This window comes from Pleurodeles waltl, chromosome 10, assembly GCF_031143425.1.
Source record: "Pleurodeles waltl isolate 20211129_DDA chromosome 10, aPleWal1.hap1.20221129, whole genome shotgun sequence".
NCBI lineage: Eukaryota > Metazoa > Chordata > Amphibia > Caudata > Salamandridae > Pleurodeles > Pleurodeles waltl.
In genome coordinates this window covers 159937607-159965034 of record NC_090449.1, presented here as the reverse complement: position 1 = coordinate 159965034, position 27428 = coordinate 159937607, and the positions used below count along the sequence as shown (strand labels likewise).

Sequence of the window (27428 nt, the reverse complement as noted above, 5' to 3'; positions counted from 1 at the left end):
CTGCTGATTCCCCTGCGGGGGGGGGGGGCGCTTCCGGTCGGTCGTCCTTTGAACGTCGAGTAAATCCCGTGATGACACCTAATCAGGGCGAGAGTCCCCAGAAGGCATTACAAGAAGAGCCACAAAAAGGGTCACCCTCTCCCCAGTGACACAAAGAGAGACAGGTCCACAGGAGACCAGGGCACCGAAAGGGAGGGTATGAGCCCCCAAACCAGCCAGGACACAAGTCCAGAGGGGACAAGCGGAGGCAGGCACTTCACAGCGGAGCACGCCGGACCCTAATCTCCAGTCAGACCAGAGAGGAGAGAAAGGAGGGGTCTCCAGGCACCCGAGAGGTGTCCCCCCACAGTCGCAGCAGCGCAACAAAACCATGCTAAAGAGTGATCTCACAGGGCATTGTCGTCTCCGTCATGGCACGCCCTATAGGCCATGACGAAGGGGGCAAGAACACAGGCACAAAGGCTGCAAATGTGGTGCGGTGTGACGGGGTGTGGGGGGGGGGGGGGGGGGGGGCTAACCAGTCTGCGGGCCCCACACCAGCAGTAATAGGAGAAGGGGCACCAATCCCACAAAGTACACTTATAAGTTACCCGAGGGTTGTTGCGACTTACAGGGCAAGGCTGCAAGTCTGTTCATTGGCCACCTCTGTCTGTGCATCAGGTCCCAGGGGGCTGGGGCTCCCAAGCCCACTTGGCCTAACCCTACCTCCCCACCCCAAGCATCTACAGGAAGGAGGGGCATCTCCGATGCAAAAATGTTCACTGCCGCAAGTACAAGTAGGGCGGCCTCTGCAGTCAAAGTGGGGCCACCATTTGGCATCTGTGCTTGGAGCGTGCAGCCATCCCCTGTTATTATCCCGCTCTCCCAAAATGCTCCAAGCACCCCGAGGATTCCCTGTCCGTGGGCTGGCCCCTCAGCGGAAGCTAGGAGGTGGTGGTAGCTGGACGAAGCAGGGGATATTGTGGGCGGTTAGGCGCTCCATCGCCTCTGTCCTGAAAACATGGCAGCTAGCTCCGCCTCCCCAAGTCGTGCACCTGGCTGCCTCTGTTCACGTATCAGGTCCCCTTCCTAGGACAGCAGCACCCACCCCATAGTGTTCTTTATAAGCAGAGGTGTCTCCTCCAGAAAGGTTTCACCTCCGTGGCGACGGGTGCACGCAGGGCGACCTCTGTGACCACAGTGGGGCTGCTGTTTTCTGCTTGGTGTCTGTGCTCTATTTGGAGCCGTGAGAGTGTGGCAGTCCCCCATCACTGTCCCGCTGCCTCGGAACACTCCAAACACACCTCCGGGGTCCCGAATGTTTCAGCAAGCCTCCCCCGTGGAAGTGGTCTCTTCTGAATCCCTCAGATATGTTAGTGTGCGTCTCAGTTGTTAATAGCTAAAAAAAAAAGGTGTTTTGAAGTAGCCCAAACTGTTCTTTAGTTTTTCAGAGGGCTTCATGTAATGAAAAGTGACTCCACCCCCCACCGTTGAAATGCCTAGCCTGTCCTAGCCTTCAAATGGCTCCAGGCTTCTAACTTTTGAGAGCCACATTCGACCCTATGAGTATTTTCCCTAATCGTAAAGTCTATTCGACCTTCTATATAAATACCTGTAGCGTCCCCCAGCAGTGTATGCTGGAATTTTAGATTCTCATTATTTACCTGGTACTGTAGCTTCTTTGTTACGTGGTTTATGAATTTGCCTTCCAATCTGGGCAAAATAGCTTCCACATGCCTTTGTTAGGCTTTCTTTTCCCATTTGAGGTGCATGATATATCGTTTGGCCTTCCCCCTCACCACCGTTGTCATGAACACTATCACAAATATTTAGTCAGTCTGTTTCCATTCCTTGAATTAGTAAGGCTTGCTTTATCTCTAATAGAAAGTGTTAAGTACTTAAAGCACTTATGAAAATGCAAACATCATCATGTTCACCCACTCTATAGGCTGACATTTTTTTGTTCGGGTAATGGGCACAGCCATTACAATATGGCCCCTTACAGTGTGAGCTTATAATCTACAAAAATGGAGTCTTAGTATCCTCACTGGAAAGAACTAACATATTTTATACCATGTTAGTTGAGTCTTGCATTTTAGTGTCTCCAAACCCTGTTTTATTTTGAAAACCTGAGATAAAATCAGTAATCAATGGTATGTTAGCCCCAGGATTTGACTATTGAATAGGAGTGGCCTCTAAGCTCGAATTCTCGCCAAAGGTCACGTCAGATTTCTCAGCCTGACCTGTTATCTGAGAGTCAATTTTAAAAGCTGTGCATAAGGTATTCTTCACTGACAGCACAGATTTTTGATTCCTCTGTAGAACACTGATAAACAATAGCTGATGTCCGCTAGCTATTCAAAGGTACGATGTGCGATCCTTCCTAAGAAACTCTAAACCTCGAAAGGCAGGTAAGCTATTTACTACTTTAGGTAAGGTGTAGTAATGACCTTAGGAATAGTGTTAGGATGTCAGGAACTCGCTAAAAATATTAGAATATTTTCTCTTGTTTTCACTGACCATTACAGCCCTAAATGTGTTTATTTTGTATTCTGTATCGTTGCTGTTGACATTTGATGTACTAGACCGAGGATTGTAAAATAAACATTTAAAAGTACATTTCTGTGTTACTTAATGCTAACTTTGAGTGTGTTAGTTCTAAATGAAATTTTGTTTAGATTGGTACTGCCGATTAACTTGTCTAATGGGACTTGTAATAAATAGAAAATATTGCCTGCACACAATTGCTCAGTGGGCTAGTGTTAGGGCTGCAGTCCAGTTGGCATTATTATTCGGAGTTGGTGCATTGAACTGTGCCTTTGCATAACTGTTAAAAATATGATCTTTGAACCTCTTGTGATCCTCCAGATTTCATATTAACAGTTTCAGTACTTTACATAGCACAGCTGAGGAATCTATTTTTCCCATATTCATCCTCAGAACTCCCTACCCAAAAGGGTTTCTTTTGTGAGTCTGCTTGTATCTAAAGAAAGAAGGCTGGTGGTGGTTGAGAGAGCATAATTATTCAGAAGAGGGATTATTTCCCCTTTCACCCTGCAAAGTCACTGATATCTCTCTATAGTGACCAGTATTACCATACCATACACGTTGTGCCTGAAATGGAAAATGTCTTCTAAAAAGTATCACCACTCCTCTAGAACCCCTGGTAAAGCCTGCTTGGTTCATCACCCACAAATCCATACCTCATCAGGTTTTTATTGTTAATGCCGTTTAGTCTGTTTCTTACAGTATAATCACTTGTGCCATAGTGCTTCACAGATTTGAATACTGTAACCCTCTTGACGTTGTGTAGGAGACCATTTATGTTACATGTTTGCCCACAAAACTCAGAACTTTCTTGGCTATATAAATGGTTTGCCATCAACTGTCCCCAAAACTCTGAGTGTCTGAGCATGTGAGAAGTGTAGTGAAAACCCAACTAAATTAAATTAAAAACTATGAATCTCCACAATTCTAATGGTTAATCAACTCTTGTGTAACTGTGGCAGCATCCGCCCCCCTTTGTGGAGCGCACCTTAGCCTAGAATTACCCCTTCCTGGTACCCAATTTGTAACCACGTGAAACAGCCAGTCATCATGTGCACTCCCCCTTTGCGTTCTTTGTGTCTTCCTCAGGTCTGTCTGTGTGTGTGTGTGTATGTACTTGATCACAGGTTACAACCGTGTCTTTTATGTTTCTTTCTTGCGTTCTCTGAAGTGGCGTTTTATCTGCTCCTTGGGTATCCTTTAGCCCTCACCATTCTCAGCCGTTCGGTTTTCCAGAGGGTTGTAGATCCCACTCAGTTGCTGTCACAGGCTTTTCATTGCTGACTCTCATGCGTCTCCCCATGTGTCAATGCTGTTTCAGAGTCGCCAAGATCAACCTTGTGATTTGTTGCAGAGGCTGGGTGCTGCGGAGCAGACTACTGTTTGTGTCTGTTTTTTGTTTTCACCCACTGCCTTCTCCCTGTTGGTCAGGTCTTTCCATGACGGTTAACAGGACCTGCACAGATCCCCATTGTGGCGTTGCTGTCTATTCTCTTCCCTTCGCTATGTGCATCCTCTAGCAATTGTGTTCTGTCTGTAAGTTGCACTTTGTTCTTCTCTGAGTCGAGTGGCATGTATGTTCCTTATGCAGAGTTTTGTCTTGCACCCTCAGATGATTTCATCCATGACTGTACCTGTCTGATGTAGTCTGGAAAGATTAATTATAACTGTGTGTTTCTTTCCACAGCTCATAGTATTCCATATCTGTTTTTGCAGTTACAGAATGTTGCTGTTGTTGGCCTTGTTTGGAGTTTATGATATCTGGACAGTTGTGCTGGTTCAACTATGAAGCATTGTAAGCGTACTTTTGCTGTGATCATTGTTTTGAGCCATATATAGATTTATTTCCTTTATTGGTATAAGACCTTCGTGCTACTTTTGACAAGTTTTACTGGTAGTTCCTGCTGGCCTTTACTATTTGGCTCTTCTTGGATCTTTTTAGAGTATGAAATGTCAGACAGCTTTCTCTTAGCGTATGCTGCATAGTCATCAAAGTGCATGATAACCACATTTCTCCCCTTATCTCCTTCATTAATTATAATCTCTGGATCATTAGCAAAGTTCTTGATGGCGTCCCTCTGTTCTTGTGTCACATTTAAAAGGAGAGAGTTATTTTTCTTGATGTGCTGAATAAATAGTGGGAAAAAAGAAGCAGTGCTACTCGGCTGTACATCAGTGTTGGTTTGGAAAGAATTAGACTAATTAATGCTTGACATGCTTCTAGCATAGGTTGTACTTATCAACATGTATTTTGCTTATAATCTATTCATTAGACACTTTTATCAGGTATTTCCAACACAAACAGAATAAAGCTTAGCAAGTAGTTCAGCAAATAAATCACACTGTTTCATCTTGCATGTGCAACTTCAGTGTTAATGTCCACCATAAAATCTACCAGTAAAGCAAACAGTCTCTTAGTTACAGTTGAGAGTGGTTATGATATATTCCACTAGACAATTAGTCCTTTCATTTTAGGTCAGAAGGTCTTTTAATTCACCAAAAGTCTTTTAATTCACTTCCCAGCGATATTTCGATGTTTGCATCTCGACTGCCAGGGTGGGAAACCTAATTTCAAACATATTCAACAGGAAACAATCCTCACGAGTGGTTCCGTCAGTAGAACCGTCTTCATTGAAGACAAAGGGGCGCAACATATCTCTGGATGGGATTTGGCTGCTTTATAGTTATTGGCTTCTAGTTATGTCAGAGATGCATCATTTTTGTTGTCGGTCTGGCCTTTCATCTAGACTCTTCTACTTGGCCTACAGGGAATATCATTTGCAAGAAGGCAAGGCTGAACGCGTTCACTCCATTACCTACCATAGATTACTGTTCTGGGACTTTAATTACTGATGTACAGAATAGTTCTTTCATATTTGAAAGGGGTAAAATAGATTTGGGCTTGAGGTGGCTTTTCTTTACATCTTTAGTGTCAATACCTAAATTAATAGTTGCATCTTTTAGTAGTTTTATTCAGATTCTTTGATATTGGATTGTGAATATAAGAGGTGTATGTCCTCTAGGTCTCCATAGGTAAGTGGAGTATTAATGGATAGATTTGTACTTTTTCTGCAGTGCTGAAAACAGTGCTGATAAATCCACTCGGTTGGGGATGGTGGAGTAGCACCTTTTACAAGGCATTCTTGTACCTCACTATCTGTTTGCATTTTTGTTGGGAAAGCATGATTCAACACTGATGCACAAGTTGCTCCAGAGAACAATATATCTGTGTGGTGTATTCATGTGTCTGAAGTCAGTTGTCTTCAGGTCTGGCAGTACAACGCTGTCCTGCCACCCCACCTGGCTGAACGTGTGCCACCTATAATGGCAAGCCCATCCAAAAAAAGACCTTGTTAAAATCTGTTTATGGGACAATTGAGCTTGAGCCAGTGCTGAGAATGTAGTTTAAACTTTTTTTTTTTTCTTTTTTATACATTGTTTTTATTAACATTTTGCTGTTGTACAAATACAAATAAAGTTATGGCATTGACTGGCTTTTACCACATCACTGGACGTCATTGTTTGCTTCTCCTGGACATCATCCTGGGTCTGACATTTACGACATATTGTTACTATATCATTGCCTCGCTTTTGTAAGTCCCTGGTGATGTACTTCTGGGTGCAGACCTTCGTGATCGCGTCGGTCATATACCATGTTATCATTCACTTCCCCACATAACAGACTTTGTCAAACTCTAAACAACATAATTACATGATGGCTCACCTGGGGACGTGTAAGGTCTAGTTGCTGGGGGATACCTCTTGTACCCATACCAGGGAGGGGCCCGGTCCCTTCCACAGTCTGTCGATTTGTTTGTGTCAGGAGCCACTCCGTTTGTTGCTTAACTACTCACCCATCTCGTTCTGTTCATGATCCACAAAGAACTACTTCTCATGCCGGCCTCCAACTACCCCACCCGCGCTTAGTGTTGGTCCTGTTCCCTTCCTCACAGTTCATTGTGACCTACAATACAGCTCCTTATCCCTGATGTCTCCACACCTTATCTTGTGTGTCAATCCGTCCCCTCCTCATCGTCTCTCTCGCCCCTCACTACGCTCCCATTTCATCAATACTTCCTCCCATACCGGGGCAATGGGTGTCTGGCGTATGCCTGTGCCTCTTCCCTCTTCAGGACTTGTAGTTCAGCCCTAGCCCATCTCATCACGTCTCGCCTCCATTAGGTCAAGGAGGGGCACTTGGGTGACTTCCAACCCATTGCGATTAATCTCCTGAATAGAACCAGGGTTAGGTCCAGGAAGCGTTCATTTACCTTCCTAATTGCCAATCCTGTTCTCAGGCCCAGTAGACACATAGTCAGTGTCAGAGTCATTTCCCCTCCAAGCAGGTCTTTCAAGTCTGTCATCACCGCCCCCCAGCCCCTCTGAAGTTCAGGGCAGTGCCATACCATATGATCGAAGTCAGCGTCCAGTTCATCACATTTGGGGCATACCTTAGGGACTCCTCCGTATATAAGAGTCAAGCGATGTGGAGTGAGGTACATTCTGCGTAAATAATTGTATTGGATATATCTTAGGCGTGTATTCCTCGAGACCGCCCGTGGGTATGCCAACACCTTCCGCCATTCCATATCCGAGAGATCCCTGCTGTAAGGAAATGGCTCCCTGTTGCAGTTACCCCCCACTTTTTGCCTGATACTGATGCTGACTTGACTGAGAAGTGTGCTGGGACCATGCTAACGAGGCCCCAGCACCAGTGTTCTTTCACCTAAAATGTACCATTGTCTCCACAATTGGCACAACCCTGGCACCCAGATAAGTCTCTTGTAACTGGTACCCCTGGAACCAAGGGCCCTGATGCCAGGGAAGGTCTCTAAGGGCTGCAGAATGTCTTATGCCACCCTGGAGACGCCTCACTCAGCACAGACACACTGCTTGCCAGCTTGTGTGTGCTGGTGGGGAGAAAATGACTAAGTCAACATAGTACTCCCCTCAGGGTGCCATGCCAACCTCACACTGCCTGTGGCATAGGTAAGTCACCCCTCTACCAGGCCTTACAGCCCTAAGGCAGGGTGCACTATACCACAGGTGAGGGCATAGGTGCATGAGCACTATGCCCCTACAGTGTCTAAGCAAAACCTTAGACATTGTAAGTGCAGGGTAGCCATAAGAGTATATGGTCTGGGAGTCTATCAAAAACGAACTCCACAGCTCCATAATGGCTACACTGAATACTGGGAAGTTTGGGATCAAACTTCTCAGAATAATAAACCCACACTGATGCCAGTGTTGGATTTATTTAAAAATGCACACAGAGGCATCTTAGAGATGCCCCCTGTATTTTACCCAATTGTTCAGTGCAGGGCTGACTGGTCTGTGCCAGCCTGCTGCTGAGAGACGAGTTTCTGACCCCATGTAGTGAGGGCCTTTGTGCTCTCTGAGGACAGAAACAAAGCCTGCTCTGGGTGGAGGTGCTTCACACCTCCCCCTGCAGGAACTGTAACACCTAGCATTGAGCCTCAAAGGCTCAGGCTTCGTGTTACAATGCCCCAGGGCACTCCAGCTATTGGAGATGCCCGCCCCCTGAACACAGCCCCCACTTTTGGCAGCAAGTCCAGGAGAGATAATGAGAAAAACAAGGAGTTGTCACTGGCCAGTCAGGACAGCCCCTAAGGTGTCCTGAGCTGAGGTGACTCTGACTTTTAGAAATCCTCCATCTTGCAGATGGAGGATTCCCCCAATAGGAATAATGATGTGCCCCCCTCTCCTCAGGGAGGAGGCACAAAGAGGGTGTACCCACCCTCAAGGACAGTAGCCAATGGCTACTGCCCTCTCAGACCTAAACACACCCCTAAATTCAGTATTTAGGGACTCCCCAGGACCTAGGAAACTAGATTTCTGCAACCTAAGACGAAGAGGACTGCTGAACTGAAAACCTGCAGAGAAGACGGAGACACAAACTGCTTTGGCCCCAGCTCTACCGGCCTGGCCCCCCACTTCTAAAGACACTGCTCCAGCGACGCGTTCCACAGGGACCAGCGACCTCCGAAGCCTCAGAGGACTGCCCTGCATCTAGAAGGACCAAGAACTCCCGAGGACAGCGGCGCTGTTCCACCAAGACTGCAACTTTGCAACAAAGAAGCAACTTTGAACCAACACACGTTTCCGGCCGGAAGCGTGAGACTTTGCACTTTGCACCCGACGCCCCCGGCTCGACTTGTGGAGAACAAACACCACAGGGAGGACTCCCCGGCGACTACGAGACCGTGAGTAGCCAGAGTTGGCCCCCTGAGCCCCCACAGCGACGCCTGCAGAGGGAATCCCGAGGCCCCCCCTGACCGCGACTGCCTGCTTCAAAGACCCGACGCTGGGTAAAGGCACTGCATCCGCAGCCCCCAGGACCTGAAGGATCCGACCTCCAGTGCAGGAGCGACCCCCAGGTGGCCCTCTCCCTTGCCCATGTGGTGGCTACCCCGAGGAGCCCCCCTTTGCCTGCCTGCATTGCTGAGGAGACCCCTTGGTCTCCTATTGAATCCTATTGCAAACCCAACGCTTGTTTGCACACTGCACCCGGCCGCGCCCGGGCCGCTGAGGGTGTACCTTCTGGGTGGACTTGTGTCCCCCCCGGTGTCTTACAAAACCCCCCTGGTCTGCCCTCCGAAGACGCGGGTACTTACCTGCTGGCAGACGGGAACCGGGGCACCCCCTTCTCCTTTGAAGCCTATGCGTTTTGGGCACCACTTTGACCTCTGCACCTGACCGGCCCTGAGCTGCTGGTGTGGTAACTTTGGGGTTGCTCTGAACACCCAACGGTGGGCTACCTTGGACCCAAACTTGAACCCCGTAGGTAGTTTACTTACCTGCAAAAACTAACAAACACTTACCTCCCCCAGGAACTGTTGAAAATTGCACTGTCTACTTTTAAAATAGCTATATGTCATTTATGTGAAAACTGTATATGCTATTTTGCTAATTCAAAGTTCCTAAAGTTCCTAAGTGAAGTACCTTTCATTTAAAGCATTACTTGTAAATCTTGAACCTGTGGTTCTTAAAATAAACTAAGAAAATATATTTTTTTGTACAAAAACCTATTGGCCTGGAATTGTCTCTGAGTGTGTGTTCCTCATTTATTGCCTGTGTGTGTACAACAAATGCTTAACACTACCCTCTGATAAGCCTACTGCTCGACCACACTACCACAAAATAGAGCATTAGAATTATCTCTCTTTGGCACTATCTTACCTCTAAGGGGAACCCTTGGACTCTGTGCATGCTATTTCTTACTTTGAAATAGTACATACAGAGCCAACTTCCTACACCTGCCCAGTGTCCTTTCCCACCTTTCCCTCTAGGATTGTAGTGGGTTTAATATACCTTCGACTCTGTACAGGTTAGTTATTAGGTGAGTATCATCTCCTGATGTTAGTAGGAGGTGTAAGACCCTGTGTGTGGTGGGCTCTGCATTAACCGTGTCTCAATGCTCCTTTAAAATGTGTATCAGCCTCTGATATAAGAGGAACTGTCCACGCGGGACCCCGCAGCTGTCCATCAGGTCAGTGAAGGGCCTCAGCACCCCATTGCGGAAGAGGCCTCCAACTGTCTCCACCCCCCCAACCCCCCTTCGTCCATGTTCCCCGTCCAGCGCCCGTCAGTCTCCCGTCCACCGTGTCTAACGTTAGTACCGATAATGGTAAGGCAGGGGAGTAAGCCAGGCCTGCACCCACCCGCTGCGAGCGTCTTTTCCAGCAGGCTAAGGCCACTTTCGTCATTGCACTTTTTTCCTGGGGTTCCACCCTCCGGTTTATCATTTGTGCTATGATCCCCTCGCGACTCATCTCGCCGTTGGCAGCACATCTATCCAGGCGATCTCTTCCTGCAAACTACCTAGAGGCCCACTGTAACTGGCACGCCAGGTAATAGAATTCAAAATCTGGGGCACCTAGTCCTCCCTCAAGGGTTGGCCTACAGAGAATCGAAAGCGCTGTGCGCCTTCGACCTCCGTCCCACACAAGGTCTCTGAGCAATGTATTTAACTCCCGGAACCACGGCGAGGGGATCAGTACTGGAAGGTTAACGAAATAATAAAGGAGGCGGGGTAACAATAATTTTAGATAATGATATTCTGGCCATTATCGATAGCTTCAGTGACCGCCAGAACCCAACAGAAGCCCGTAGGGAGGAGAGCGCCCTACCTTTGTTCCCATCACGGAGGTCTTTTATGTCGTGGAATACCTGTATGCCCAGGTACTTAAAAGTATGTGGTGCCCGTACCACATCCCCAGGGCACGAGGAGGGGCGGTCATATCCCGCCGTCATTGGGAATACGAATGTATTGCTCCTATTGAGGCGTAGTCACGAAAGACCCCTGAAGCAGTCTAAAGTTTGCAGGGCCCACGGAAGTCCAGACTCCCAATCTCTGAGCTAGATTAGGACATCGTCAGCATAGAGTGAAATTATGTGCTCAGTCTGTCCCCATTCCACTCCCCTGCCCGCTCCCTCCATTCGTAGCTGGGCCGCCAGAGGTTCAGTAGCCAGGGCGAATAGTAATGGTGACAGCGGGCAACCTTGCCTGGTACCCCTGTATATGGGGTAGGGCTCTGAAATCGTCTTACCCGTTCTCACTCTCGCCAGTGGGGTTACATATAATAGGTCCAACAATCTCACCCATCCTTCCCCCAGACCCGTCCTCAGCATCACTGTCCTCAAGTAGTCCCATCACACTGAGTCAAATGCTTTCTCGAAATCTATTGCAAGCAACGTTCCGGATGGGGGTCTCTCCGTCCCTGGCATCTGTAAGATGGCAAAGAGGCGTCTGAGATTCAGCGAGGTGCTATGGTTCGGGACAAACCCATTTTGGTCTGCATTTACTAACGTGGGTATATATTGAAGCAAGTGATTGCCTGGGATCTTGCTAAGAATTTTGAAATCACTGTTCAGCATGGATAGCAGGCGAAAATCAGTGACGGATGCTTCACCAGATTTCAACTTGGACAGAGGGACTACCAGGGCCTCCCTAAGCGAGTCTGGGGAGTAGGCCACGGTGTAATGCCTCTGCGTACAATTCCACCAACTGCGGCTCCAACAGCGCCATGTACTTCTTGCAAAGGTCCATTGGGAAGGCAGTCTGTACCGAGCGTATTCCCTGGGGCTAGCTGCGTAATGGCTTCCCGTACCACCTCCGCCGTCACCGGCTCCCCCAGTCCCCGTCCCTCCCCTCGTGTGTCAGGGTAGTCAGTGGGAGCGGCCGTAAAAAAACTATCTAGGCGGCCTGCCTCAAGATTGTCCGGACTCCGATACAGGTAGGTATAGTAATCTCTAAAAGCTTGTTTATGGGACCCGCCTGAATCTACGCTCGCCTTTCTTATCATGCACACTCACAATAGGTGACGCCTCCCCGCCTGACCTCACCAACCAGGCCAGCATCTTACCGGACCTACCCTCCTCAGCCTGCACCGATGCTAAGTATCTCTGCGCACAATGGCATCTAAGCTGTTCCTCTACCTGAGACTGGGACCTCCTCGCTTGCATCTACTCCTCTTGTTCCGGCGTTCCATTGCTCCCTTTCTTTTCCCCCTCATGTATGGTTTTCTCTAGACTGGTCACTTCCCATTCCAGTGTGCACCTTATCCCTACCGTTTGTCCTATACTGTAACCTCTCGTTGCTACTTTAAGTGTTTCCCACTCTATAATCTGGAGGAGGCAGATCCCTTATTAATGTTGATGTGATCTGTCAGGTATAAGCGGAGCGCCTCTCTTTATGCCTGGTCCTCCAGCACAGCTGGAGATAATCTCCACAGTGGTATGGGGGGGGTCTGTCCTCTGCCACCCTCCAAGTGAGCAACAGGGGATTGTGATTGGATTATGTGCGCCCCAAGTATTCTGAATGGGTCATACCCCGCGCTAGGTTAGCTGAACATACCACCCTGTCTATCCTAGTATGTACTCGGTGTAGTCCTACGTAATATGAGTAGTCCTTGTCGTCAGGTTGCTGTTCGCGCCAGACATCAATCAATCCCCAGGCGTGTACCCAGTCTCTCAGCTGTTTAGCTACTTTATGCGTTACTGCTCCTGGCAGCGGTGGGGTAGAGCGGTCCAGTTCTATGTCCAGTATGCTATTGAAGTCCCCCTCCCCCCCCCCCCCCCCCGCAACAACTCTCTATGCTGCTGGCGAGTAAGGCGGCTTGACAAACGCTGTAGGAAGGGGATCTGGTCCTGATTAGGAGCGTAAATACTTCCTAATACTATTGGAACACCATGAAGCTTCCCCTCCACTATCACAAACCTACCCTCCTGATCTATGTCAGTTGATACCACTTCGAAGGGGACTCCCGCCCGAACCCAGACCAACGCTCCTCTGGCGTAAGAGGAATATTTAGTGGCAAACACCTGCCCTCTCCATCTACGCCTCAGTTTCTCCACCTCACTTGCTGTCAAATGAGTCTCCTGCAGCATTGCTACATGTATGCCTCTCCTCTTTAGGTGGGACGATATTCTGTGTCTTTTAGCTGGTGACCCCACCCCCGTATATTCCTTGTTAGGAAACTATAGTCTGTCATATAAATGTATCAAGAGAATTGCGGCCCGACCACCTCCCTCAGCATCCCACTCCCCTTTGTCCATTTTCATGTGCTGCATATAATCAATCCACAATCCCCAGGCACCATCAAAACTCGAAATTGAAAAACCCAACTCCCCATCCCCAGGGCGCCTCTCAAAATGTAGGCTGCACAAGCAGACTGGGCAACGGTGCAACTTTGTCAACCAAGTAAATATAGTTCTTGCCAGCCTGACTGAGTGGACAAGAAGCCGATAGGGGGGTGGGTCTACACCCGTCGGGGCCTAATTACATAGTGCACCTCACCCCAGGACCAGTTTATGGGTACAGTTACCCCAGTTCATCCGCCGTCTGTGGGGTCACCCTCGTGGGCTGCCCGGAGCAGCCGGAGCCATCCACTGACGAGACAGTTGTGCCATCCGAGTCTCTCCCATTGCTCTCCGGGGGGGATACCTCTCTGCCCTATGGAGGCTGCCACCCTCAGGGCCTCCTTCTTCCCAGACTCCTTCCAAGATCATGATGGCTCGGCCTTGAGGTGGTCCCCGCGGCGGGCCCTCCCTTGGTCCCGCTGCGCTCCACATTCAGTGTCACCCAACCTCGCACGTTGTCCTCTCTGTCCTCCTCCAGCCACTCCCATGCCTCTTCAGGGTTCTGGAAGAATGTGGTCTTGTCGTCCACTATCACTCTGTCTTGCCCGGAAGAGAAGTGAGTATTGGATCCCTTCATCCCTAAGGGCCCTTTTCACTGCCAGAAACGAGGCTCTTTTAATTTGGAAGTCAATTGTAAAATCCGGGAAGAGAGTCACTTCTCCATTCGCCACTCTAAAGTGACCCGCTTCTCTGGCCCTCTGGAGCAGGATATCTCTGTCTTTGTAGTGGAGTAACCTGGCAACCACCACCCGGGGCGGCCTCCCAGGTGCTACAGAACTTGATGCGCTCGTTCCAGTGTAAAGAATGGTGTCAATTGTCCCGGTGCTATGACTGTACGCAACCATTCCTCAAGGAATTCCATCATATTCGTGCCTTCCGCACCTTCCGGGAGACCTATCACCCGTACATTGTTCCTTCGATTTCTTCCCTCCGCATCCTCTGCCCTGTGCTCCAGCCGTGTCACTTTATCCGTGAGACTCATCACTGTAGCAGCTAGGTCCTTTTGTCTCGGTGTGAGGTCTGCTAGTGTAGTCTCTGTCTCCTTAACTCTGTCTGTCAGCTTTTGGTGGTCCGCCCGTAGGAGGCCACCTTCTACTGTGACCTGCTTACTGTCGTGCTGTAGAGTTGCTTTTGTGTCCTTGATTGCACCCAGTATTTTGTCCAGGGTGTCTTGAACTTTAGACTGCATGAGGTCTCGCAGGTCCCCTCCACTGCGGTCAGCAGATATTGTGCGTTCCAAAACTTTACCCCCGCGTTGGTTCCTGGAGGTCATCGGCTCTGGATGGCTTTGTACCCAGGTTTCCAATGTGGCTTGTGGCCCTTTGCTGCGACACTGACGACTCCCTCCACTTCCAGGCCCGGATGCATCCAGCTCAAGCCACTGTACCGGAGTGACAGCATCTTAGTCCCCTAGCGGCCCGTTCCTCTGGCCGTTATGTAGTGGTAGATTCTTTTGTACCGGTTGCACTCCAGCGGGACTGACCGGGTCCGATCGTGCCTGTCCTCCAAGGCCAACCCCAGGTTCAAAGCGGGGTTCGGTTCAGCGCCGCGAAGTATGATTCCCACAGGTCCAGTCGGCACCACACTGCCCCTGGGGGCCCCAGGGCCCGTCTGCCGAAGAATTCAGGCCCTCTCCGGAGCCCCACCGGCAATCCCGATGCCTCCGCAGTCCAGCGCAGCCGGCGGCAGCAGGGCCCCCACCTCGAGGCCCGCGGGCGATCGGACCCCACAGCGGTGGCACCAGTGACCGGGCGTCTCACCCAGCTCTGCCTCGGTGTCCCCGCTCCGTTAAAGGGATCGGTGTTTCCCAGGGTCTCCCCACTTTCTGCCAGGGCCGAATCCGGGGCTCCGAGGCCCAGCGCCATCTGTGTGCCCAGGCCCCAGCTAGCGGCTCTGCCTCGATTAGGCTGCCGCGCGGGAGCACCACGCTTTGTCTTCCGGCTCCACCGGACAGGTCAAGTCAACCCCGCCCAGAGTCCAGGGCAAGCAGACCTAGTCTCAAACAGCCGGGGTCCGGATCCAGAATCGTCGCTCCTTCCCTTAGCAGCGTCCCGCAGGACGACCCGGCCGCAGCCGGGCAGACCCGACACTCGAGCCTTCGGCCTCCACTCACCCCCGGGCCTCGCCCGGTCTGCTCGCTTCCGGGAGCGACCTAGGGGCCCGGAGACCCAGGGCCGCTGGCCGACCCCAGCCCCCAACGGCCCCCGTACGCAGTACTCTCTGTGATGGCACCGGGGTGGGGCTCGGTTTGGCGGATTATTGTAGGCCCCTCTGGAGCCGACGAATTATGCGGCCGCCATCTTGGCCTGTTCAGCCACGCCCCCAGAATGTAGTTTAAACTTGCTGTACAAAATTAGGTTATTAGTTATGGAGAATGTGAGTCTTTCACAAGTAATAGGTCCACAATTGTCTTTTGACCGGGAACTAAGTACACCATTGTTGCAGTTGACTGCCTCAGGGTAGCGAAGCAGAGCAACCCAAGGCCGACTAATGAGAGGTGGTGTGGGCTGTTAACCACCGCTCTTTGGAACGCAGCTGCAGCCCTTAATACAGTGATGCTCAAAGTATGGCCCGGGCCGCATGTGGCCCTCCTGACATTTATAGGCCTCCTGGTCAAGAGTAGCACTGGGCTTCTGTTTTCTCGACTCAGCGCTAACATTGAGAAACAAGTTTACTAAACCGACAACCCTTTATTTAGATCTTAATTGCAGTTAAAGAAAGGAAGTAACTAGGTTATCCTGCACGGCCTAACTTATTTATTTTTAAAGACATCTTGCAGCAAAAGTGTAAAAGTATAAGATCTCTTAAGAAAACAGAGTGTAGTTCATTAACATGCAGAACCACCGTTTCCTTTTAGTACATCACATTATATTAGTGCAATGAGAAGTATTGTTTTTAAAAGCAGTAGTTTGCAAACATTCCCCCCTACACACCCCCAACCTGACAATAATATTAATAGTGATCTAAGATGCATTTCAGTTGTTAAGTGTACTCTTTGGACTGGGTTCCTATTATACATGAAAAACATTATAGTTTATTAAATCAAACACAGGAGAAGGTTTTGTACAGTGCACATCCACAAGTCATGTATTTCAACGTCCTTTTATATATGATAATGAAGAACAAGGAGGGAAATTGAAATTAACTAATGGCCTAGGATCACACAATTTGGTAAAGTGGGGAAGTCGGGGTTAATTCAGCCTGCTCCTGAGCAGCTCTATACAGTTATTTGTCATAAGTAAAGTCTCTCTTTCTACAGAATTGACACGGCCTTTTCTCCTTCTGCAAATACGCCTTGTTTCAATTACAGTGCTTAGTGTTAATTTAGCATAACCAGTATTTACCAACAGAAAGATAAGAACCATGGCTTGTCCGGAGAATGGCAAGCAACCTAACTGTTGATGCCGCGGTACCACGTCAGTATCTGTGGCAGGCCTTCACACGCTGAGTGATCTTGGACAACTGCTTAATTCCCCTGGCGGGCACTGCCTAGAACGCCTGAGCATTCACTTTTAGTTTACACCCTAGTTGTTAGCAAAGGTACTGTGTAGATCACACCCAGGTGTGGTCAAAGAGAAAAATAAAATCTAATATCGGGTTGTGCTCAAAGTAAGCTCTCTGGGGGATTACAAGAAGCCAAATTTTGTAAGAAATGTTGCCAAACTTTTAAACAGCTTTGTTCCTGTGTTCAGAAACACTTCTGTTAAGAGGAGTTTCATATTTTTTTAGGCTTGATATTAGCCAAGATATATTTTTTAATTTTTAATTTATTTTTTAATTATATGTATGCTATATGTCTCGGGGTTTTCAGCTAGCTCTCTAGATCCATTGGTGGGTTGTGATGTCATTCACAATTTTCGCCCACCCATAACAGCACACAGCATCGGGAAAAGAATCAGCCGACTAACTTCACAGTGGGTGACAGCTTTTCGCTTTTTTACAAGGAGGAGTTCTACACACAAAGTAGTTCCCGTCAGTGCCAGGGACTCACACGCTGGCAATGTGTGTGTTTTGTTTGTCGTGTAAACCAGTGTCCCCAGCAATAAACTTTTGCTGAAACCATGACAAAACAAAACCAGCATTAACAAAGTCAAAAAGCTGGCAGCCAACACCAGACCTTCTGGCTAAGCTAATGCGTATTTTCTGTTATGTCGAAAATGCACAGAAGATTTAGGTAAAACGAATGATTTTGAATCTCCACACTGAATTTTGGAGCAAAATGATATATGTTTATAAAATACAGAATTTTTGCAAACATTATGGCGTGCGTAATGTACCAGATGAGCACCTGGAAAAACGAGGAATTACATTAATGATATTCATGCACTTTATTAAGAAAGCATTTGGATTTGATTGACTCTCTTGTTTCCGATTTTAAGGTTATTCCTCATTGCAGTTGCGTGTACAGTATTTGTGTGTTCTGAATGATTTATGGATTAGTCTACTCATTAGTGGCATGATCTGTTTCTTTAGAGGACACTCGAAAAGGAGGCACGACAATGTCAAGCCCTGGTCATTTGGACGGATTGCGATCGGGAGGGGGAGAACATTGGCTTCGAGGTCATCCAAGTTTGTAAAGCAGGTATGCGCAGGCCCCCCACCCCCCAAGATTATTGCTTTTCGGCTAATTTACTTCCTTTATTGCAAGTTTCTCAGAATGCACTGCATACTGTTCTATTGTGTCCCGTGGTACAAATATGTAGACACGGAAAACAAGTAATTTCTGATTGTGGTTGCTCATCCATTGTTCATTATTTGTATTGGAGTAGTAGCTGATTAAGTTTGTCTTCTGTTATTCTCCCCACCAGTGCCACCTTCAGTTGTCTTTATTTTGCACACTCTGAGGGCACAATGACACAACCCCATATCTCATAGAAGGTGAAAAATGTTCTATTTTCAAGGCACAGAGTAACTTGGTGGCAAGTGTCCTGTCTTGCTCATGTGAAACGATGACTATTTTACCGTCAGGACTCTCTTCGTAGCCATGATGTTCTCCATGGGATTCACAGGGAGGTTGCAGGACCTGTCCAGATATTCTACCGGTCGCATGATGATCATAGGCAGAGAAAAAGTTATTTATCGGTTGCTCTCTTTCCCTAATTTCATTTGTACTGATGCAGGGGTCAATTTCCTGTGCTGGTACTCGGACCAGAAAACATTTTTCTCTAAAAAAAAAAAAAAAAAGAAAAACAAATGCTGTCATCTTAAACGTTTCAGAGCCCCGTCAGATTTGGGCTACATTACCTACCCATGATTCACCAACAACCTTACACACTTCCTGATTTAGAAGTGGGCTGCACACAGGGCTTCACTTCTTCAGTGCTTGGGATTTCTCTTTGCCTCTACTTGTTCGATGATTCAAGTATTTCTGCGTATGTTGATTGAGCAAAGCAATAAAGATATTCCCCTCCCTCTGACACACCTGTATTTGAAGCTCTGAATACGGTGGGGCAAGCATTCAAAGCATGTATTATGGGAAAGACCAGCTGTTGATTTCCTATTTTAATTATAGAAAGGTGTTTGAGGTCGCTGAGGGACTGTCTTCTTTCAAAGGATTCAACTCTTAACATGATCAGAGTCAGCCAGTGTCGGACTGGACAGAAAATAGGCTTGGGCACCAAAATAAGTGTCCACCATTAGTGAATTAGATGGCCTAAAAGGGGGCCCATGTTTGCAAATTTGAGCAGTTTTGAACTTGTAAAGACACGCTGTATGAGTGTTTTACGAGATATGGAAGAACCAGCAGACCATAAAACAGGACCACAGGCAGTCAAAACAAGCATTGACAAAGCCAATAGGGTTTGCCTTCAGTATCTAATGGCTTTGCCAATGGGTTTTTACCCTTTTGTACACCAACCCATATGCTGTGCAGCATAGCTAAAAAAAAAAATGTTGAAAAAGTAAAAGCAAAATTTATGTGCATGGTTACGAGTGTTTACATAAGTGAGAAAGTGTGATTGTGTGAGAGTGAAAGTGAAGGTCAAAAGGCATGTGATGTCACTTTCGCTAACCCTGCCACTTTAGTAAATTGACGTCCATGGTCACCATGCAGAAAGTGGGCCAGTGCTGTCCTTCCTTTTTATGACTGATTATTGTCTGTGTTTTAAACAACTGAAATCTTTTGAAGTTAACCAAGACTGCAGACCCAAGAAAGCTTTGGCTTGTCAATAGGTAACAACTGCAATATGTAGCCCCGTAGATGTGCAGCAAACCCTAATAGTGCACGAGGCAGAGCAGGTGAATGGTGTCAATGAAAGGGATCTCTTTAAAACATAAATAACAAGGTACATGTGCGGGTCCTTGCGTGTAATCTTAATGCACTCCTCAGTTTGCCAAGAGCCAGTACTGGGGAATTGAAGAGAGAGGGACATTTTTTTTCAGTTCACAACTAACACCAGTGTGTGTACAGGTGGAAAAATCAAAAGGTACCGACTGCACAAAATAAGTGCATTTTAAATTAGCAATGAACTCCTTGCACGCTCAGGTGGGTTGGGACTTGTAGTTCCAGTTTACCCGCTGTGCGTGTGGCCTACGAGCCACGGATGCTAATGTTGCTGGTTCAAAAGCCCAGACAGGCTGAAAGTCATACATTTATTCCCTTCAATACCTCTGACATTTTGTGAATGTGAAAGTGTCTGTTACACCCTATCTAGGACTGTGCCACTGAACACAATTTGCACATGGCACAAAGAGAATGCCCACACTACCCCAGTGCGTGACAACAGCAAAGACTATGTGGATCCTTCCACACCCACCTCCTGCTCATACTGAGCCATGTGGCAGTATTGGCCCTGGAGTTCATTTTTTTATAAAAATGCAGTTTCTCCCATGTCTTGAGAAACTCGCTATATTGAAGCCACTACTCAAAGTTCAATGCTCATCAGAATCCGCATAGTCTTTCAACAGCACCTACACAGAGGAAACATGGTTACCAAGCAGTAATCAAGTATATTCTATTTTGATTGCCATATTCAAAAGAAAGAAAACAGAAATCTTTGTTTAGGTGCTGCCTGCAAAAAATCTATGCCAAATAAGTCACCAGGCTGTGTACTAAAGAAACACGAAAAACACATGGAAAGGATGTGGTGGCTTAAGGGTTAGAGAGTCTCTACACCAGCTCAATACCTCTGTGTCGAGGTCCCACTATATAAACTACAGAAAAAAACACAAACAGGATAAAGAAGCAAACATACAGAGACACGAATAACTGAAAGAAACAAAAATATCAGGTAGATGAGGAGGGCAATAAAGAAAGATGAACAAACAGTACTAGAATCACAGCGTGAATAGAACACTAATTAAAATGAATAAATCCATGCTTGAGTCATGCTCTCCAAATGAAACCGATAGTGATGCCAAAGCACATGCTGGCCAAGTAGGAAACCGTAAAGAAAAGTTCAAATGGACCAACGAACGGTAATCAAAGGGCGGGCAGCAAGCACCTTAGTGCACACAACAGCATCTCCCAAGCGAGGGCGCATACTGCTCATGCAGGGTAGACCCCAAAAAGAGCACATTTCTGATATTTCTGTCCAGCTTTTTGGGCAGTGTCTGATTGCCCTGTAGGCCTGTCCGACCCTGGAGTCAGCAGTTGGTCTCTCGAAGAGGAATAGTTCACAAGTGCCTGAACCATCTGCCAGGCTAATAGGAGACCAGGATTATTTACCATTTTCTCCCTAAAACCACCCATCCTGTTCCCAGTTCACATAAAGTAGACCTGAAGGTGGTAAGGTTTCCAAATCCAAACTTGAGGCCTGTTTTGATTTTAAAGAATACCATAGGAGTGGTTCTTCTTCAGTTAGACACTGAACAGTTAAGAAATATTAAGGGAAACAGGAGAAACAAGCATTTGCAAAGCAACCGGTATCGCGCTTGCTCGTGTTAGAGCTGATAGCGTTGTAAACTCCTAACCCGACTTTTCACTGGTAATGAAACCTATCGACAATAGTGCATTTATGTACGTAACCCGAAAAAGTGCAATTAACTGTGTAACACAGCCGATATTTTGTGCGCTCGACTTCTGCCAAGCGAGATCGTGCTGGGAAAATAGAGAAAAAGTAGGCCATGAGCCGGACAGAAAACAGCGAGCCTCGCATGTTTTCTGTACTTGGTCGATGCGCTCGAGGAGGGCTAGCCACCGGAAAAGGCATGACATGTGCATGTCTGCCACTAATGTAATCAAGCACATTCTAACAGGCAAGCCCAAAAGCCAATGACAGACACTGACGTGACAGTGGACAGGACTCCGAGCCCTTTTTAATTACTAAAGCATCTCGCTTAGCGGAAGGCATACGCAAGCGCATGCAACGCATGCTCGACCCTAAAAAGGAAAGCAATTTGTCTAGGTTTGGTACTGGTGATTGTAGATTTTTGCTCTGAGAGTTTATCTACCATTCAATTGTAATCTGCCCTAGTTTTGAAGGTTGTTTTACACCTTAGCTGCCAGAAACTAACTTGTCCCCACCCATTACTATTACTTCTTATAATTTGGCACCTTGATGAGGTTAGACAGACCTCCTGCAAATAAATGCTTGGACCCCACCTGGCCACGTTTTTCTGATCAGAGTACTCTTTCTTCCAATTTGAATCTGAGTCCATTGTGTTTTTAGCAATGTTAAGGTACCTTGTTTGTAGGTTTTAAGTTGCATCAGGAGTCACAACACAATTGTTTACTTTTTCAATTGTGAATTGATAACATCCTTTCCTAAGATGCAGCAGACCTTGATGGAACAGCCCATTTACACTCTGCCTCACCTTGGATCATATCCTTCTACGAAGCAACTAAGAACTTAGCATTTGTTGTTATCCATAACTTGTCTGATCAGTCCATTATAGTTACTGCTGCAGTTGATAATGGAACAAATCCAGAACCTCCTTTAATGGCGTTATGAATATGTGACTAAGAAGCAGGAAAACAAGGTTATGAAGTCCCTTCCTTAATTTGTGCCTGTCTCTCCAGCACATAACTGCCCATTGAGTTATACTCACTTACAGTATGACAGATTGAGAGAGGTTAGAAACATTTAATGAATTTCCTCCTTTGGATGGTCAACAAAATTCCTCTTCTGGCTCCCTGGCAGCAAAGATGCATCTTTCCAGTCGCTAACTGAATACAAATCTGACGGGCACAGCAGCTAGTGTTTTGAATGACTGCATGGGAAACAAAGCATGGTTGTCTACTCCTTGTCTTCAGAACGACATACAGCACAAAGCCATGAACTTACTGTTTGACGTAGCAATGTTGTTTTCTTCTTTGTTAGATTCTTGAGAAATGTAAAACTAGTGTTATGACTGCACAGATCCTGAAGCACAATGCCCACTGCTTCACAACCATTTAAGTTCAGGAAGCATTCTAAGTTGTAACAACTTCAGTAAAGTGAGAAAGTAAAGATTAGATTTTAGGCCAGACCAAAATCACAAGCTTCTACAGCCTTTGCATACCAGGATTGTTCAAAGAGATAGTTAGGTTGACTTTCCCTCTGGGATGCAGCACGTACTTCTAGGCGTTTTGCTGCATGCATTGTCTAGTTAAATGGAGATGGAGTTCTTTGTCATCAGATACTGTTTATTAATCAGCATAGGTGGGCAATCCGTATCATCAGAATTGTAAGCCTAGATCTCCTATTGGTTCCTGCTTCATGTACTTAAAGACTTTAAAAGTCCTCTCCAAAGCAGTAAATATATTTTTTTCTTTCTGTAAGAATTAAGCTAGTGCCCAAAAGCTAAAAAGGCCTGGGACGTCATTTCACTTTTTTTCTTGCAGCTAAGAAACTAGAGGCAGGAGGTCAGATTTCAGTATTGCATATTAGGAATCGCATACTTGACCACGTTTCCTCTGATACAGCCTTGTCTATCATACTAGGTTACATCCTATGGACATGCTTTGAGGCACCGGTTGGCATGAGTTGATGTTGCATACTTCCGTACACCTGTTAAGGAAGAGCACTATCACACTATTTGAGCTCTACACTTTGAGGTCAGTAGCGTGAAGACGTATGTCTATTTTGTTCACTTTAATGGTTCTTTTGGAGCATTTATAAACACTCACTTCGTAGAGGAGAATCATCTTTGCTTTCTGGGATGCATTCATTACCTTACTAGGACTACCATGGCTGAAAAAAGCAGTCTCCAGCTTCCCATCAAAAAAGTATATGTCTCTCTCTCATCTGCGTTTCTGTGTGTGAAATTATTTATCGACCAGAAAATCTCTCACCTGCCTTTACCCCAGAGGCATACATGAATAGGTGCATTCATAGATTTCTGCAAGCTTTATTATGTTACTTCCAAAAAGGATTCATGCTCTTGACTGAGGTGTGGCTGGGGGTTGTGCTACATTTCTTGGCTATAAATGGGATTCAGGCTGTGGAGCTTCAAGCAAAGATTCACTCCTCAGCCATTGGTTGTATCTTTGCTGATGGACTCTGAAAGCAAACCTATAAAAGGTGCTTATTTTCAGTCATCAACACTCTTTGTCTACTTATTGTGCACTCATACCAGTATGACTGGGTTGCACATTGCCAAAGGCCTCAGGCTCTGTACCCTCCAGACCATTGCACCCAGTATAATTCATTTAGATCTTAGGGTCATTTTTCAGTGCCTCAAGTCCTTCCTTTCTGCTTCCCTTTTCTCAAAGGTAAAGGCGTGGCAGTTGTACTAGTTCACCTGGACAGCACGCTGAAGTGTTTTAAGGTGCTGGGGTACCTGTCTCAATCCCTTTACCAGCTGCTAAGTTTTGCGACTGGTCCTTCACAACATACAATATTTTCTGGCACACAGCCATCTAGATGGGGAAAATAAATTTGAGTATTCTGTGCAGACTTAATCAGGCCCCATATGAGTGGTGCATCAATCATAGGGTGCTAAAGTTTTCAGCACTTGGGACTTTGAACAGCTCTTTTTGTCACATTGTGATCTCCTATATCCTTTGTTTGGAATTAGTATCCTGGTAGGGAGGAAGTAGAAACACTTGGGCTATTATCTCTTGAACTGGTTGGAGAAGTTAGTGTATTCCTTTCTTTTTCATTCCCCTTATTCATCTTGTCTTTTTGAAAAGTCATATTGTTTTCCCTCTGTTGGAGGTGCCAAATCTGGCACCTAAACAGCCCAGCTCTCTAATGTTCTATCTGGCAAGGACAAAACTCTTTGAGATCTCTGAGCATGTGTTTGTGATAAATGACAAATCATAGCCTTACCCCTGCAAATAAGGCTTCTGGGACAGTGATTGGCTAGTACATAGTTTATTGCATTCAAAAGCTGTTAGAAGCATTCAGGTATCTTGATGACTTTCGTTCCACCAGAGCCAAGACAGCATTGTTGTCTTTCCAAAGATCTAGTCTCATCACAGACATTTGTATGCGATGTGGACCTGTCTGTGTGCATTTTGAAAGTATTCCTATTAATGACTTCCTCTGCAAAAGATATGACTTTCCCTCAGTATTTCTGTACAGTGTGTTCACTTGAAGTCTTCTATCTCTCCCAGCTTAACTTCTGTGAAATCAGATTCCCTACCAGGAATCGCAGGACGACTGAGTCTGGAAAGCTGGCGTTCCTGGAGATTCTGGTACTCTTCGTCTGTCACTTCACGCACCCTGCCATCTCATCAGTTACCATATGTTCCACTGCAGCATAGTTTATCTTGTAAAATAAATGTTTGCTTGGTATGGCTTTAGGTGATGCATCTGTTGGTATCCTGTACGGGACACTCTTGCAGGGGGATCCGAAATGTCTTAAGTGGCAGCATTCTTTCTTTTTAGAGAACCGCAAGCCAGTTCTTCCTGCTGGCACTGGCAATTCCCAACCAATTAGGAAGCATCCCTTTTAGGCCTGGCATGAGGCAAGAACATTTGGGTTTGCTAAAATGTTACATATAATATATATTATAGTATAGTACACATATTATACTTATAGAGGCTTACTGCCATGCTTCTCCATCTGTTATTCAGCCCTCTTCAGCCATTGGCTTACTTCATTGTTCGGAACAGCATTCTGCTCTATAACATGGAGCACATCGCACACAAAGTATTTCCCTTCAGCCCCAGAAACCACTTTGATAATGAGTCCTTTTTAAGACCACAAACATATTTTGCTGTTATCCATTTTTTAGTATTGCCAAGTAGCTTCCCTATCAATAAAGCTTCACAAAAAGCTAACAAAACGAGCATCGACAAAACCAGAAGGCTGACAGCCAGACCTATTGGCTTTATTAATGCTTGTTTTGTTAATTGAATGACTCTCACAGGTACCGTAATGGTATTCATAAGGTTTTTGATACTCCCATGATTCCCCATGAAGCCACTGGGATTTGTCTAACAATTTAGAATAATAGCCAAGATCTCATTATGGTGAATCTCATCTAATCTTACCAATAAAGTTTGTGTGGCTTGCTTCCAAGGACAAGCTTAAATGTTTATCTTCTTACAACGAGGCTACACCTGTCTAGAAGTGACTGCCGGTGTACTACTCTCAAACGAATGACAAAGTGCGTCCTTGCAGTGAGGGCTGATGTGTGCCCCTCTCTTCTGAAAATTATATGATTCCCTCCTAGACGACATAGCTCATCTGCCCACTTCTTACATGCAAGGCAGAGTGGTTATGGACAAACAGACTTGTTGCTACATTAGAATAGTGTATCCTCTAGAGGTGTGGGTTGGAAGAGTTGTTCCCTTACAACCATGTGCTGTTGAGTGTTAGTTTTTTAGTGAATGTCCTATCCTTGTAGGTATTTTCACATCAGCTCAATGTGGTGCTGTTCTACAGGTGTAGGCAGAAAGTTGTCGGTTGACTTGGAATGCTTGTCACCCCAAAGTGCCTTCGTACTTAGAAGTGTGAAGATTGGTGTGGATGTTTCTTTCTATGCTTGCTTCTGCTGCGTAGTGATTCTGAGCATTTCCATTATGCTACAGGCTATCCCATTGTTGTTGTTTAGATTATGCAAACATCAAACAAAAATTTGTGGCAGGAAAATAAACAGTAGTGATAAGGTCAAAAATCATGCACCAAGAGACCTGCCTTATGCTTCAGAAGTGATGTAAGCCTTAAAGTATTCCAGTTTAACTAATGAAGGTCTCGCTCTTTGTTCTCTCCTGGCAGTGAAACAGAACCTGGTGGTACTCAGAGCCCGTTTCTCCGAGATAACTCCTCGCTCCATCCGGGCAGCCTGCGAGAACCTCATTGAGCCTGATCAGAATGTCAGCGATGCTGTGGATGTGCGTCAGGAGCTGGACCTCCGGATAGGTGAGAAGAATGCAACACCATGGACTACTTTGCAGTTAATAATGACATAATTCACAGGAGTTTGCAACTGCAAATGTTTAAAAAGATGAAAGATGTAATAATGAAAGGTGAAGGCTTCCTCAAGGACCACCATAAGTTCTCTAATTTAAAATTTACTACACAACATTGATGCCAATGATTGGCCATACATCAATTTCTTTGCTTTCTTGCTCTTTAAGAATGTAATGCCACATCATGCGCGCTGTGCTAGTTAAGGTAGCTGTATTATAGCTATGTGTATGTGAGGAGAGTACTGGTTAGAAATGGGCATACGGCATAAGATTTTTCCTCTGTTCAGAAGGGGGGGGGCATCTGCTCAACGTGTGGTAAGTGCTACCGGTAACCTATCTAGAGGCTGTGTTGCCGACTTTGGAGTCTAGACACTGGATTCAGTACTTGATGAAAAAATTGTGTGATTCCGAGCAAACTAATTGATAAAGTATATGTCATATTGATAATGATAAAACAGGAAATAGACAGTGTACATCTTCCTAGTCCACATCACGTCCTGGATTCTGTACCGAGGCCTCAACTGGATTTAACACCATACTTTGAAAGCCATGTTTTACATGCTTGTATTACAATAAAAATGTTTTCCAAGCACTGCGTTGCTCTTCGAAGCTAGGTCCTCTTTAGAAATATCCAAATGTAATGAATACTTATTCTAGCTGCTTTGCATTGTTTCCCCAGGCCGCAAAGCAGTATGCTTGACGCTGGCACAATTTTAGAATGCCACCCACGACCGGTGCCCTCTTCACTTTCAAAACCATTTATTTTGCAACATTGACATTAACGTGTCATAGATCTCTTGACTCTTCAAGTTCCCTGCATAATCAGTAAGACAGTTATGCCTTCCATAGTGTCTTACCTGGAATTTATCAGGAGAGGGCACTCCAGGTTACAAGGCTAGTTTTAAAAATGCGCAATGCACCCTTATCAAGTAGTCATCATTCCCTCAAAACCCAGAA

The 27428-nt window shown here is 46.3% G+C and overlaps 1 protein-coding gene across 2 annotated transcripts in view; it reads left to right on the top strand.

The window, feature by feature from the left end:
- The window catches only part of TOP3A (DNA topoisomerase III alpha), a 226817-nt gene that overhangs the window by 82068 nt on the left and 117321 nt on the right, over positions 1-27428 (top strand). For both annotated transcript variants that reach the window (XM_069210104.1, XM_069210105.1), the window contains exons 5-6: positions 17662-17770; positions 26278-26421. In XM_069210104.1, coding sequence (XP_069066205.1) covers positions 17662-17770; positions 26278-26421 — 253 coding nt within the window. The remainder of the gene's footprint in view (positions 1-17661; positions 17771-26277; positions 26422-27428) is intronic.